Source organism: Thunnus maccoyii, chromosome 10 (assembly GCF_910596095.1).
Source record: "Thunnus maccoyii chromosome 10, fThuMac1.1, whole genome shotgun sequence".
Taxonomy (NCBI): Eukaryota; Metazoa; Chordata; class Actinopteri; order Scombriformes; family Scombridae; genus Thunnus; species Thunnus maccoyii.
This window is the reverse complement of record NC_056542.1, coordinates 350,001-366,174: the sequence shown is the minus strand read 5'-3', so window position 1 is coordinate 366,174 and position 16,174 is coordinate 350,001. Positions and strand designations below refer to the sequence as shown.

The following is a 16,174-nucleotide window of genomic DNA, read 5'->3' as shown; positions in this document are numbered from 1 at the left end:
AACACCAGAAACACCAGAAACACCATTAACACCATCAACACCATCAACACCAGAAACACCACGATGTCTGGAACCTTGTTCCAGCGACCAGGCGGAGCTGCCAGATCTCATATTGTAAATATATATTGATGAATGAAAATGAGACAGAAGGTCTTTGGAGCAGCCGTCAGTCAGACAGACGTTAAATCCACTTGTTCGTCTCTGAATGTTTATGAAGCAGATTCATGAAACTGCAGTCAAACAATCGCTCCGTTTATAAAAGACTGTAAAGCTACTGACAGGACTGCAGACGAGCTCAGTTATTACTCTTTGTGTTTTATATTTAACAAACTGTCCCAGAATCCAGAGAAGAGACTTTTACATTAAATGTGATGTCATCAATGTAAAGTCTACAAGCGGAGCAGCAGCCGAACACCACGGAGACAAACAGAAACTACAAAATGTTTTTTAGCTTCTACGCTCAGCGAGCTCTTTCACTGGAGTGAGAGGACACCATCTGTGAGTACAGTATCCACTTCCTGTGATCATGTGAACATGCCGACCTTCAGCGTGAACGTCAGGAAGCTGATCAGTGTTCAGGTGTCAGGCCGGGTTATCAGTCCGTCACTTTATTAATCAGTTTGCTCGGTTTATGACAGATTTACAAGCTAATATATATGAACTCTGGAACGTCTGCAGAGACGATAACACCGACTCTTTCCTTCTCTGGAGCTCAGATGACGTTTCCATGATCGTTGGCATCAATGGCGTCATGGAAACAATCGATGTGTTTATGTTGATGCCAGTATGTTTTTATGTTTCTGCGACAGATTTGAGAATAGAGGAAACCTTCCCGCCTGCTGTTGTAACACATGAAGTGGAAGGTTTTCATTAAAACAGTTGCTCCTGTGTGTGTGTGAGTGTTTTTCTCTCTCAGGCTCCGCCCCTCAGTGGGCGTGGCCTACGCAGGTGTGTCCATCAGAGGACTGAACCTGCTCCTTGTTCCTAGTAAAAACAAGTAAAGTTTCAAGTAAAATCGACCTGCGTCCACAGCAGCAGGTTCAGCTCGTTGCTGCAAATACCTCCGTCCACATTAAAACGCCAAAACAGGTCATTCTGCTCCTACTGGGCATGTGCAGAGGACAGACGAGCTGCCACAGAAAACCAGTGAAGAAGAATCGTTATAAAGCTTCCTGATGTTTAGTCTAAGCAGAGAAAGATGGTCGATAACGTTTAACTCTAAACAAGCTGTCAAAGTAGAAATAAAGAGAACAAAACTCGCATGAAGTCGTCCGCCATTGTTTCTTCTTCTTCCTCTTCCATTGAAACGCTGCGCTGCTGCCACCATCTGTTCTGTCAGCGATATGACAGCGTTTCTACAAAGCTCTGTTTTCACGTTTACACACTCTGGAGGACGTTTAGAAAAACTCCGTTTTCAAACAGTTTTAGTCTGGACGGAGGAACAAAATGGAGAAAAGATGCGTTCATGAGTCTAACCGCTTAGTGTGGACGCGATCTGAGACACTTTAAACGCCTCACAGACCAACACTGATGGTGCCTTCAGGTGCTTCTCGTCAGTGTTTCCCCAGACTGCTGCTCTGACACCTGTACTCACCTGTCATACAGACAAACACACACACACACACACACACACACTCATTCAAACTGCACATGTACAACACACACTCACACTACAGTTAAAGTGGACTCAGAGAAGCTTGAGCTGTGTGTGTGTGTGTGTGTGTGTGTGTGTGGGTGTGTGTGTGTGTGTGTGTGTGTGTTTGTGTGTGTGTGTGTTTACAGTGTGTGTGTGTGTGTGTGTGTGTGTGTTTACAGTGTGTGTGTGTGTGTGTGTGTGTGTGTGTGTGTGTGTTTACAGTGTGTGTGTGTGTGTGTGTGTGTGTGTGTGTGTGTGTGTGTGTGTGTGTGTGTGTGTGAACAGTCCGTCTGCAGCTCTCAGACCTGAATATGCATCAGAACTTGTTTACGATGAGACTGGAAGTCTTCGGGCACCGTGTCTGAAACACAACAGATCAGCTGACATTAATGAAGTTAATAATCTTAAATATGTTTCATGCAGCAGCAGCAGTTTATACTTCCTGTCGTCAAAATAACAACGTAACGTAAAGACGAGCATTTTTTATATCAAAGTTCTTTAACATCTTTGTTGGGAGAAGCAGCATCGGTGTCACTTCCCAGATGTTCAGGAAACATTTATTCAGTTTGACTTAAATTTTCAGTAGAACATGTCCGCTGGGGTCAAAGGTCATACCGTTACATCTGTAGCGCAGGTTCGACCAGATGATGTTTTCCTGTGAGAAGCAGAAGACGCCGAGCCTGCCGCCTCTCATCGTGGTGTCAGTCACAACGCCGGAGTCCGCCACCATGTCCATCCCCTCAAACAGCCTCACCCTGAAATCACCGGAACAAAGGGACACGCAGGGTCACAAACCAAACGCTCACACGCCAGTGTAGAGATCTGTGCACTCAAATATCTTTATGACTTTATGTGGGAGTTATGAGTTATTATTGTGCACAACTCCAACATGAAATTATTCGTCCAGCGACATAACTCATATTAGAGCAGGTATAATAACAGGGAAATAGTCCTCCTTGTTGGCCACACAAGAGAGGTCAATTAGAATGATGATTGTTGTTAATCTTAATTATGATATTGTGAGCATATAGGTCTTTTAAGGTTAAGTGACTGAGATGCAAGCACAAGAAAACACAAACAAGTCCACTTTATATACACATTTATTTCTAATACTACAGCTACAAGTACTAAACACTACAACATTTTAGTGGCTAGTGAATGATTGAATGCGTGATGCAGAGTTATCTATTGTGTAGTTGATATGAGAGACCTGATAAACAGATGACTGTTACCTGAGAAGCAGCGAGTCAAATCAACGGTACAACAGCTTTGTTCTGAATTGCCAATTGAAGTTACAATCATGATGCACCAGGGTTTAAGCACGTTGGTGAAGGTTTTGTACAAATGCTTGCTCCCTGGGGCGGCTTCTTGTGGAGAATAGAGTTCGATGTGCTGGGGTGAGGAGCTGGAGTCTGGATCTGGTAATGATGAGTGAGTCAGCCGGTCTGGAGTTGAAAGGTTTCCATTGGAAGAGAGCTCCTGGTTCAGGCTCTTCTAGGCTTGACCCTCAACTCGTGACTCTACATTCTGAGGTTTCACCTCCTGTTGCTCTGAGTCACATCTTCAGACTAGCAAACTGCAAGCTTTCCACCGGCACAGCAGAGAGCAAGAAGGACCAGCACACAAAACACAAAACACAGCAGTGCAGAGTCTCAGATAAGACACTGTTTTAAAGTTTCAGGCTGCCCGTCCAGAAGGGGACAATTCCTGAATACGGTTATTCTTTTAATCAAAGTATTTACAATTTAACAATTTCATGATTCCTAATTTTGCACTGTTGATAGTAACTTTTGCGACTGTCTGAAAGTGAAACAAGCAGAATGATACTAAACATGATAGTGTTATCAAGGATGATGGGATTATGTTAGTGGTACATTTCTTGGCTTAAAGGCAGTGGAATAAAAGTCTAACATATCAACATACAACAATAATTGTCGTTGGACAAAATCTAAAACTAATCTTGTAAGTCCATGGGTTTCCTCTGTTCTCTTTGGTCTGACTGCAGACAGCAGGGGTCCATGCCATTAGAGGGTGTGTGTGTGTGAGTGAATGGAGCATGGCATATTGTGCAGCATGTCTTGTGTCTTATGCTGGTTTATCCAGTGATCAGTTCTTGGGTTGGTCACTCATGTCCTGAAAATCAAAATCCACAGTGGGATTAAAGTTGGTGGCAGCTCGTCTCTGATTGGCTCTTAGAGGTGAGTTATGATGGGGTCGTTTATCCAAATGGTACCATCAGTTCATACTGGGATGTGAACTGGTCTTCCCATCTTGCTGCTCTTGTAGCTTGAAGGATCAAAGGTGGTTTGGGTCAGTGGTCTGGTTTGGTGACCATGCAGGAGATGGGGGTTCCTCATCTGATCCTTTCTGTTTGCAAGAGGTTGTTTAGATGGTAAGTGAGGAGTTTGGGTCTCTCACTTATATGTTATTGGCCAGCATTCCTGGGGTGTTGAAGAAAGAGCTGGTTGGTTGTTTAAGGCTTGTGCTGTCTGCCTTCGAAACATGCAGGCACTTTATGCCACGCCGGGTAAGAAACCAAACACTCACCGGGACACGCCGGGTAAGAAACCAAACGCTTTGGTTTGGTTTTAGTCATCTAATAATTAGCTGCTGAAATGATTTGAAGCTTTTCTGAATATAAACTGAATCTCTGAGTTTGCGACTGTTGATCAAAGTCAGATGACGTCACCGTGATGACGTCACCGTGATGATGTCACCGTGATGACGAGACATTACAACTGAACTTTTTTACTATTTTCTGACATTTATAGACAGAATGATTAATCAATAACTGTCAGATTCATTGATGATGAAAGTGATGCTGATTCGTTCTCTGCAGTTGTTTCTCTGGATCTTTATTTTTTATTCATCAGTGCAGATGACTCGTTTTATTTTATTGTAGATGTTTGCACACGTCAGCAGGATGGACCTGGAGATGTGTGGTAAATATAAATGTATATTTATATAAATATATACAACACCAGAATATAAGTACATTAATAAAACACTTTATATTCATATGAGCAGACACACTAAACATATCAGAACATCAGCAGCAGCTGAAAGAAGAAGTGAACTGTTTAAAATGATAATAGAGTACAGACCTGAGCTCTGTCCTCTGTTCAGCTCTCTGAAAAGACTTTCTACACACCTCCTCCTCCTCCTCCTCCTCCTCCTCCTCCTTTCTCTTCTCTTCTTTTCTTTTTCTCCTCCTGACCGACTGAAGAATGTGAGCTCAGACTTTTTGAAATCTGCTGCAGTTTCCAAAAACAAGCAGCTCAAAGATTTCTGACTGTAAAGATTTAAATCAGTTTGGGATCACCGATTGTTTAACTTCAGTGTTTGATTACCGAACAATTCAAATACTGAAAATAAAATCTCCATGACGACAGTGAAGTGTACACAGATCACATCTGGCCTGATGTTGATCAGTGTGTTTAAACATGTTCTCTCCTCAAACTGCAGCTTCCACATCACAAACTTTACTGCTTTTTACAATAAAACATGATCCAGTGATGAAGTTCAGCCTGCGCGTCTCTCTGTCTCTCTGATCTGCATATCAACGGTTGCCGAGGCAGATTCTGGCCAGGGCTCTGGTCGTCATAGAGACCAGTACAATAGAGTACCGGGGGGCCCGGAGCCACAAAGAGGTTTCAGAGGGGAAAGAATGCAGTAAAAAGACAGAAAGAGAGACGGAAACACAGCTGCACACTGACACAGTACTGCACAGTACTGCACAGTACTGACACAGTACTGACACAGTAGTGCACAGTACTGCACAGTACTGACACAGTACTGCACAGTACTGCACAGTAGTGCACAGTACTGACCAGTGGAGGCTGGTCCATAGAAGCAGAGGAGGTTGCTCCTCCTCTATTTTTTGAGAGGCAAGAGGGAGATCAAAATATAAAAAAGAATATTTGGTTGAAATAAACCATTACAAATCTCAGTATTATTTATAAAGTATTTTTTCTCTCCTCTTTGGAAAAAATCCATTACTGATATTCTGTTTAAAATGCTTCAACAGCGACACCTGCAGGGTAGGAGGACAAAGGGCAGTGTGTGAAGTGGTGGGGGGGGGAGGGGGGGGGGGGGGGGGGCAGAGGAGGTCGGGTGCCTGCTGACCTCTGCAGGGCGGGATCTCTTACATTGGACTCATTGTATTTCATTTTTTTTCATGCTAATCTGTGATTGATTGGCCATGACACGTAAAATGATGCTCCAACCAGAATGCAATATTGACATTGAGTCGGTCCAATGATAGTTTCCAGATGTCATCTTCAATTCTCTCCACTGTAAGGCAGAGTAGCAGCAGTAGATAGCTCCTTGCGTTAGCCAGTACAACAGCTGGCTTGTTGTAGCAGCCTGAAGGACTCTTTATACATCCATGGAAGGACTGTTAAGGATTGTTGTTAAGCTAACGGGAGAAATTATCTGGACTGTGCAGCGCAGCAGCAGCAGGACGCTGCCGGGGAGGCTGGAGAGAGAAGCAACCGGAGAAACAACCAGGAGAGTTAGCTTGTTTGTCATTGTCGCTAATGATATCAGACTGGTTAAGCAGCAGCCATAAAGTTCTGTTAACTAACTAACAAGATGACCAACAGCCACTAATGGATGTTATGACATGAATACTTCATCTCCATGATAGAAAGAAGAAGACATCAGATAACGTGAGTCAGATACAGCTTCTCTCTCTCTCTGTCTCTTTGGTTGCTAATTTCATCTCTGATGGTTAAATGTCTGTGTGGCTTTTTTGTGTTTTTTATCTCCTTAACAAGAATACAGCAGAGATCATACAATGTGTTGTGGGTAACGTTAGTTTGCTTGTTGAAGTTACAGTGAGCTGTCTTTTTAATTGAGTGGTTGTTCAGTCACCTGTTGATGTTGTATGATCAGTGTGCAGGAGGTCTGGCTGCTTGCTTCTGACAGTTTCTTTAGTTTGTTTTTAAGCTGAGACGTATATTGAGTAATAAGCTTAAAGTAATTAGAATAACAAGTGTTAACTAGTGGTATAACTGATTGTAGTTGATCCTTGATCCATACAGATCACTCCCCACGGTTCAGCAGGCATATGAACTGCGGATTAATTGCAAAATTTAATGTCTCATTTAAGACAAAGTAAACAAACTGCTGTAAGTACAAGTCATGGACAGACAGCGTGTTGCTAACAGGGATTTTGAAGAGCAACGATCAAACCAGCGTCTAACGGTCCGATGTGACATTTGAGTTGTTTAGCTGCTGTTTAATGTGCTGCAGCTGAGCAGCTAATTAGCATCTAGCTGCTAACTGATGTTAGCGGTGAATGTTTGTTATCATCAAGTTTTGATGATGTGGACAGAGGCTGTTTCATTCACTGTTTAAAAGAGGAAGGTTTCATGCTTCATATTGCAATAACTGAGCATTGAATATTTTATATATTTTATTTTACTTTATTTAAACATTGGACATCTTAAATGTTGTTTTCATTTAAGACCATGAGCAAAAGTTCCTTGCTGTTTATGGCTGTTACAGAATAAATGGAAAATAAATTTTTATTTGTCTCCCCTTTTTTTTCGCTGATGCTAATAATGATCTGATCCGTGACTCACATCCATGATACGATCTGAACCGTGAGTTTTGTGATCTGTTGCACCCCTAGTGTAGTGTAGTGTGTTTTGTATAGTCTACAAAATATAGTATCTATCTGCACATAGATAAGAATAAGAGTGTAAATCATGTATTTGATACGTGCATTAATACTTTCTGATGTGAACCTACACTTTTAGATCTGTGAATGTTTTTAGTGTTCAGTCTTTCTAGTATTCAGCACTGATCTGTTCCTGTATCACATTATAAGCTTTGTGCTACTTTATATTTTTCTGTATACTAAGAAAATACACAGGAAACACGTGTAAATCATGTGATATCTTGTCTGTTTTTAATGAGAACATACATTTGTTGTCACAATAGAGTAATACTATAAATTTTAATTTCACTTTGTTGGTAAAATCACACATCTGAACCAGTCCATGGCTAAAATGAGCTCTTCTTTGTTTAGAGATATTATGTAGATGCTAAATGTCTTAAAGAAGCAGCCTTTACACCACTCAAGCAAATTGTTTTATTGGCATATAAAACTGCCCCCCCCCCCTCCGATTTCATCAGGTGGGACACTGATATAGTTTGATACGGTTTGTTGTAAGATTTCATGTTGGTTTTCCTCCTGTCCTCCCCAAGTATATAGCCCACCTGTGGGTCTAGTTCTCACCTGATGTAGCCCACCTGCGGGTCTAGTTCTCACCTGATGTAGCCCACCTGCGGGTCTAGTTCTCACCTGATGTAGCCCACCTGCGGGTCTAGTTCTCACCTGATGTAGCCCACCTGCGGGTCTAGTTCTCACCTGATGTAGCCCACCTGGGGCCGATGGCTGAGCTGCCAGCGGTATGAAGTTTTGTCCCTCCAGCCGACGTTGCGGGGGTCCTTCCAGAGGAGCTTCACCTCTCCATGTGTGTCTCCGGTGTGCCACAGAGCATTCCTCAGAAACTCACCTGGTCCGGTCCGAGACTTCACCGCCTGCAGGACACAGAGGGAATCTATTCATGTCTCTACTGGTTCCATTGATTTCTACTTTCGGTTCAGGCTGGAAGGAATCAAACCTGCAACTGAGACGCTTAAACGGCTGAGTCACTCGTCAGTTGTCAGCGTTAACTTTCAGAGTCACATGATGTCATAGGCTGCCACTTTTTCAAAAAGTCAAGGTTGAACAAATTCAAACTAACAAGTAACAAGTAACAACTCATTCGGATGAATTTGAACACGACCCAGATATCGTAACGTGTCGGCGATAATTTACTGTCCATCTGTCAGCGGTCAGAGGGCGTCTAGACGTCACACTGCCGCTCTGTCAGAGCAGCCTGATCTTTGTCGGTAATTTTGTGGTCGACGGCGTAGAACCACAATACTTTGGTGCTGTGATCGTCCAATCAGCTGCTGTCCTTTTCCATTTTTATTTATTAGCTTAGTTTATTGACAGGTTAAAGGTCAAGCACAGTAGAACACAGTAGAGCACAGTAGAACATAGTAGAATGCTGTAGAACATAGTAGAGCACAGTAGAACATAGTAGAATGCTGTAGAACACAGTAGAACACAGTAGAGCACAGTAGAACACAGTAGAGCACAGTAGAGCACAGTAGAACACGGAAGAACACAGTAGAGCACAGTAGAACACAGTAGAACACAGTAGAACACAGTAGAGCACAGTAGAACATAGTAGAGCACAGTAGAACATAGTAGAATGCTGTAGAACACAGTAGAACACAGTAGAGCACGGTAGAGCACAGTAGAACATAGTAGAGCACAGTAGAACATAGTAGAATGCTGTAGAACACAGTAGAACACAGTAGAACACAGTAGAGCACAGTAGAACACAGTAGAACACAGTAGAACACAGTAGAACACAGTAGAGCACGGTAGAGCACAGTAGAACATAGTAGAGCACAGTAGAACATAGTAGAATGCTGTAGAACACAGTAGAACACAGTAGAGCACAGTAGAACACAGTAGAGCACGGTAGAGCACAGTAGAACATAGTAGAGCACAGTAGAACATAGTAGAATGCTGTAGAACACAGTAGAACACAGTAGAGCACAGTAGAACACAGTAGAGCACGGTAGAGCACAGTAGAACACAGTAGAGCACAGTAGAACACAGTAGAACACAGTAGAACACAGTAGAGCACAGTAGAACACAGTAGAGCACAGTAGAGCACAGTAGAACACAGTAGAACACAGTAGAACACAGTAGAGCACAGTAGAACACAGTAGAACACAGTAGAACACAGTAGAGCACAGTAGAACACAGTAGAGCACAGTAGAACACAGTAGAGCACAGTAGAACACAGTAGAACACAGTAGAACACAGTAGAGCACAGTAGAACACAGTAGAACACAGTAGAACACAGTAGAGCACAGTAGAACACAGTAGAGCACAGTAGAACACAGTAGAGCACAGTAGAACACAGTAGAACACAGTAGAACACAGTAGAACACAGTAGAACATAGTAGAACACAGTAGAACACAGAAGAACACAGTAGAACACAGTAGAACACGGTACCTTGAGCTGCAGGGCGGGCTGGGCCATGGCGCGGAAGGGGATGGACTGCCAGTACGTCTGCTCCGTCTGTTTCCACATCACCACGTAGAAACTGGAGGAATCCTGGTAGCCGAAGATGAAGCCGGCGTAGTCATCGTCGGTCACCGTGTTGACGTGGAACGTCCCCTCAAAGTCGACGCCGTTAAACGCCGTATAGCCTGCAGACCCACAGAGGACGACAGGACGTTCTACACTGGATCTACAGGTCCGGATCTGGATTAGTACAGTTTATAATAAGAGGACGTACCCACAGCGAGTCCAGGATCGCTGTTCATGGTCTGGACGATCTCCATCCCCTGCAAACACAACATCACTTTACACCATCAGCTGAAAACAGACAGATGGAAACAAGCTGACAGCAACATATAGACCGTATCGGGGGGGCACCTGATTCAGCACCACCCAGTTTGGGTCGATCTGGGCGTCGCCCTCCGGGTCCAGAATGACCGTCTGATAGGCTCTGAAGTCTGTCTGCGTGACCTCGGCGCTCTCCGGACATACGTCGATCAAATCCATCACAGCGTCGTTATCAAAGTCGTTTTCACAGACGTCTCCAACACCGTTCACTGAGAGACAGACAGGTCAGAGACAGACAGACAGACAGACAGACAGACAGACAGACAGACAGACAGACAGACAGACAGGTCAGAGACAGACAGACAGACAGACAGACAGACAGACAGACAGGTCAGAGACAGACAGACAGACAGACAGACAGACAGGTCAGAGACAGACAGACAGACAGACAGACAGACAGACAGACAGGTCAGAGACAGACAGACAGACAGACAGGTCAGAGACAGACAGACAGGTCAGAGACAGACAGACAGACAGACAGACAGACAGACAGACAGACAGACAGACAGGTCAGAGACAGACAGACAGACAGACAGACAGACAGACAGGTCAGAGACAGACAGACAGGTCAGAGACAGACAGGTCAGAGACAGACAGGTCAGAGACAGACAGACAGACAGACAGACAGGTCAGAGACAGACAGACAGACAGACAGGTCAGAGAGAGACAGACAGACAGACAGGTCAGAGACAGACAGACAGGTCAGAGACAGACAGACAGGTCAGAGACAGACAGACAGGTCAGAGACAGACAGGTCAGAGACAAACAGACAGGTCAGAGACAAACAGACAGGTCAGAGACAGACAGACAGGTCAGAGACAGACAGACAGACAGACAGGTCAGAGAGAGACAGACAGACAGACAGGTCAGCTGTTACCATCAGAGTCCTTCTGGTTGGGGTTAACGATGAGTCGGCAGTTGTCGTAGTCGTCGAGGACACCGTCGTTGTCGTCGTCATGGTCACAGTCGTCTCCGAGGCCGTCGTTGTCAGAGTCCAGCTGGGAGCTGTTGGGGATGTCGGGACAGTTGTCTCTGCTGTCCTGCAGCCCGTCTCCGTCCCTGCAGACACAACCAGAGGACCAGTTCTCCTCCGCAGCTCTCCCTCTCACAAACCTTTACTTATTTACTTATTTAATTATTTATTTATTTATCTATATTTATTTATCTATTTACATTTGGACTCTCTCCTCTCCGCTGTTCTTTGAAGTAGAATCTGATGTTTACTTTCTGTAAGTTTGATGTTGTTGTTTATGAGCCTGTTTGTTGTTCGACTGCCAGTTTAGAACAGAGCTGCTGGCTAACAGCCTTTAGCTTAGCATCATAGCATCATCTGTACTGTTGTGTTTACTTCCTGTAGCCTGCTAGCTTCACGGTGTCAGTTAGCGTCATATTTGGTTTTTATGCTGCTGTTTCCTCTCTGAACTACAAAAATAAATAAATAAATAAATAGTGTGTGTCTGTGTGTGTGTGTGTGTGTGTGTGTGCGTGTGTGTGCGTGTGCGTGCGAGTGTGTCTGTGTGTGTGTGTGTGTGTGTGTGTGTGTGAGGTGTGTGTGTGTGTGTGTGCGTGCGTGCGTGTGTGTGTGTGTGTCTGTGTGCGTGCGTGCGCGCGCGTGCGTGCGTGCGTGTGTGTGTGTGTGTGTCTGTGTGTGTGTGTGTGTGTCTGTGTGTGTGTGAGGTGTGTGTGTGTGTGTGTGTGTGCGTGTATGCGTGCGTGTGTGTGTCTGTGTGTGTCATACGTGTCCTGGTTGGTGTCACAAACGTCTCCCACCAGGTCGTTGTCGATGTCCGTCTGAAAGAAGAGGAAACATGAAGGTCAACACACTGTGACCTTTGACCTGCTTGTCGGTTATAACAGACAGTGGAACTCTGCAGCAGCGACAGAGACGTCAGACGTGTGTGATGAAGTGTTGGAGAGTGATGGAGGCTACAGCTGTTCTTCAGGCTCTGATGGATCTGGATCTCCTCCCTGATGGCGAGGGGACAGTCAACCAGATGTTGGACGTCCTCTCTGTAGTGTGTCTCCAGTAGTCCCAGTACAGCGGTGCCGTGTGGATGGGGGTGCAGGACTGAGCCCTGCAGTGCTCCTGTGTTCAGGATCAGGGTTGAGGATGTGTGGTAGGACGAGTACCTGCTCCTCCACCAGGGGTGTCGCTTGAGCTCTCTGCTGGTTTGGTTGTCGAAGTGTAAAGAACTGGTTCAGGGTGTCAGAGAGGACAACATGGTGGCTGCTCTGTGAGGTGCTGCTCTTGTAGTCTGATATGGTTTTAATGCCTCTCCACACGCTACATGCTACAAGCTACATGCTACAAGCTACATGCTACAAGCTACATGCTACATGCTGCTTGTACAAATAATGTTGTACCAATGTTGTAATGCCCTTCCTCAGGTCCTTCAGGGATTCCTGTAGGCAGCATCTGGTACGTGGAGCAGAGACCTCACATTTCCGTCCATCCATGTTTTTTGTTTGGAAACACTTTGGTGGTTTTGGTTAGGGATGCACGATATTATCGGCACATCATCGGTATTGGCCGATAACAGCTCTAAAATGAAATATCGGCATCGGCGAATTCTGCCAATTCTGAGAGGCTGATATGTCGCCATCTCCTTCGCCGCCTGTGCTTCCCTCGATGGACTGTTTCACCCTGACGGTCCCGGTGTTTCCTCCGCAGGCTCCACTTCACTCAGCTGCCCGTCAGACCCGCTGCTTCTTGACAGGATGTACCACTCTGTTTGAAAAATAAAAAACTTCATCTTCTTTTTGGTTTATAACGGTGGTTGTCAACCAGCGTATCAGGTGCATTACCGCCACCTTCTGGTCCGGAGTGTGGACCAGAGATTAAATCCTACACATTAATCCTGTCTGTCTAATAAACTCAATGAAAACTCTACTGCTGCTCCCACTTGGCAGCTTCATTAAAGTTTTAACGCTGAGCTCCTGAACTCCAGTCTTCCTCAGTTCTTCCTTCATATATTGTCTTTATTGATCATATTTAGTACAATCTATGCTGCATGTATAATAGTCTCCTCAGCCAGCTGGAAGAAATATGTGCATATATCGGCATATCGGCCACAATGAGTTGGAAATATCGGCATATCGGCAAAAAATCCAATATCGTGCATCCCTAGTTTTGGTGGTTAATTCTGTCTCAGTACAGAAGTCTACATAAGTCAAGACAGACGAGGTGTGTTCCTCTAAGTCTGCCCCGTGCAAACACTTCCCAGTCTGCGTTCTCAGAGCAGTCGTGCAGTAGTGAGGCGGCCTCCTCACTCCACAGTTTGAACAGCTGGTCTTGTTCTACAGATCAGAGGTTTGTAGGATGGAGTCAGTGAGATGTGGCTCTAAGGACAGTGGTTAGAACAGCCAGGAGCACTAACGAACCAAACGGTATCAATGACGTTGGAATCAACCCCACACATCAACCATCAAGTCCAGACCTGGATGACTGAGAATCATTTACATTTTTCATTTAGCAGATGCTTTTATCCAAAGTGACGTACATATGAGACTGATACAACACCAGCAGGGATCCAGTCAGGAGACAACGACACCAGCAGGGATCCAGTCAGGAACCAACTACACCAGCAGGGATCCAGTCAGGAGACAACGACACCAGCAGGGATCCAGTCAGGAACCAACTACACCAGTAAGAGACATAAAGCTGGAGTTTGGGCCTGATAGGACGTAGATGCCAACAGGCAGCGCAACAAGGTGATGATTAGAGTGCATAGAAGCATGGCTTTTTGTTTTTTTGTTTGTTTTTTCTCTCCCTACAGTTCATCAGGTGTGAGGTGTTGATGAAAGAGCTGGTCTTTAGTCTTCTCTTAAAGACTGAGAGGGCCTCTGCAGATCGAACAGAGTTTGGTGACTCGTTCCACCACCGAGGAACTACAGAGGAGAGTCTAGCTGGGTTAGGGTCCTGTTGTGGTACCAGGCGCCTGTCATTGGCAGAGCGTAGTGGGGGGAGGGAGTGTAGACCTGAATGAGGGAGTTCAGGTAGGCGGGAGCTGGTTTAGTGGCTGTTCTATAAGCAAGTGTCAGAAATTTGAATTTAATGTGAGCAGCAACTGGGAACCAGTGGAGAATCCTTGGATTGGCTGATATATCACACACATGTGTGTTTGTGTGTGTGTGTGTGTGTGTGTGTGTGTGTGTGTGTGTTACCTGCATGGGGTTGCTGAGTTCAGGACAGCTGTCACAGGCGTCTCCGACTCCGTCTCTGTCTCGGTCCGTCTGCATCGGGTTTGGAACCTTCGGACAGTTATCCAGAACATTTGGGATACCTGCAGACAGGAAGAAGTACTCACATAGTTTTACTATTGATTAGTATTTCAGTAAAAGTACATAAGTATTATGAGCTTGATGTAGTTAAAGTATTGCAGTAAAAGTACATAAGTATTATGAGCTTGATGTAGTTAAAGTATTGCAGTAAAAGTACATAAGTATTATGAGCTTGATGTAGTTAAAGTATTGCAGTAAAAGTACATAAGTATTATGAGCTTGATGTAGTTAAAGTATTGCAGTAAAAGTACATAAGTATTATGAGCTTGATGTAGTTAAAGTATTGCAGTAAAAGTAGTGGTTTGGTCCCTCTGACTGATATATTATTATATATGACATCATTAGATTATTAATAGTGAAGCATCAGTGTTAGAGCAGCATGTTACTGTTGTAGCTGCTGGAGGTGGAGCTAGTTTACACTACTTTATATACAGTTAGCTAGTTTAGTCCAGTGGTTCCCAACCTAGGGGTCGGGCCCCTCCAAAGGGTCAGCAGATAAATGTGAGGGGTGGTGAGATGATTAATGGGAGAGGAAAGAAGAAAAAACAAAGTTCTGATACACAAATCTGTTTTCAGTTTTTGGACTTTTTCTCTAATCTTTGATTTTTGCTGAAATATTGGATCATTTGAACATTTATTGAAATGAAAGCATGTGAGAAGTTTAGAGGGAAAAATCACTATTTGGTGGAGCTGTTAACAACTCATAGACATGTGAAATGTGACCCCGACTACACACTGCTTTTTGTAAGACGTCAAAAGACAAAAAGGTTGGAAACCACTGGTTTCATCTTTAACAATGTGTTGTATTTTAAAAGCTTGTTATATTATCCATTGTGTCAAATCTTCATCTGAAAAGTAACTAAAGCTGTCAAATAAATGTAGTGGAGTAGAAAGTACAATATTTCCCTCTGAAATGTAGAAAGTAGCATCACATGGAAATACTCAAGTAAAGTACAAGTACCTCTAAACTGTACTTAAATACAGTAGTTGAGTAAATGTATTTAGTGACTTTCCATCACTGCCTGCACACACAGTTTAATGCTTCATACACATGTCACATACTTACAGACAGTCTTTAACATGCGTGTGGAGAAAACACCTCCTGCCGCACAGTCAGACTGACTGTTAGAACCAGGGATGTTCTTTAATATTGATTATCTGCTGAAACAGATTCTGATCAGATGCTTATTTTTACAGCAGCAGAAGATATGAAATGTTGAATAAATATGTATCTGACACATTCAATAACAGCTGTAAGTACTTGATCTAAACCCTGAACGTCTCGGCGTCAAACTATTGATCGATGAGTGTAAATGATCCTCTGGAGAGAAGATGTCTCACTCTGTTGTTGAGTTGTTGGAACTACAGAAACACTCAGCGCTGTGACAGAGTGGAGCTTCTTCACTCACAGAAGATCTCTGGAGCACAGACACACAAACCGACAACAGACAAGTTTCACTTTGTCATTAAACGAGTCACAAAGTGAAGGTCAATCAGCTGATCTGATCTGCAGTGAGGTGCTGCTCTGTAGAGGACGGAGAGGATCCATCTGATCAGGTTTATCATTAGGATCCGCTCGGAACATCTCAACTTCTAATGACTTGTTTTGTCTGATCAACAGCAGTTTACTATGATATAAAACTGTCACATCTGGGAAACTGGATCCAGCTGATGTTGAAAAATAACTTCAATGATCATTAAATGACAAAGAAAAGCATCATTGAAGAAGTTGAAACCAAATATTTTTTTTCCATTTTTGCTTGAAAAA

General features: G+C 44.0%; 1 protein-coding gene across 1 annotated transcript in view; it reads right to left on the bottom strand.

Annotated features, from left to right (window-relative positions):
- Nucleotides 1-6: 6 nt before the first annotated feature.
- Nucleotides 7-16,174, bottom strand: part of thbs3a (thrombospondin 3a) — a 62,786-nt gene continuing 46,618 nt past the window's right edge. The window contains exons 15-24 of the mRNA XM_042424278.1: nt 14,290-14,408; nt 11,864-11,916; nt 11,003-11,184; nt 10,156-10,334; nt 10,016-10,064; nt 9,730-9,926; nt 8,016-8,188; nt 2,252-2,391; nt 1,942-1,997; nt 7-1,594 (exon numbers count right to left, since the gene is read on the bottom strand). Of these exons, the coding sequence (XP_042280212.1) occupies nt 1,472-1,594; nt 1,942-1,997; nt 2,252-2,391; nt 8,016-8,188; nt 9,730-9,926; nt 10,016-10,064; nt 10,156-10,334; nt 11,003-11,184; nt 11,864-11,916; nt 14,290-14,408 (1,271 nt within the window). The 3' untranslated portion in view covers nt 7-1,471. The remainder of the gene's footprint in view (nt 1,595-1,941; nt 1,998-2,251; nt 2,392-8,015; nt 8,189-9,729; nt 9,927-10,015; nt 10,065-10,155; nt 10,335-11,002; nt 11,185-11,863; nt 11,917-14,289; nt 14,409-16,174) is intronic.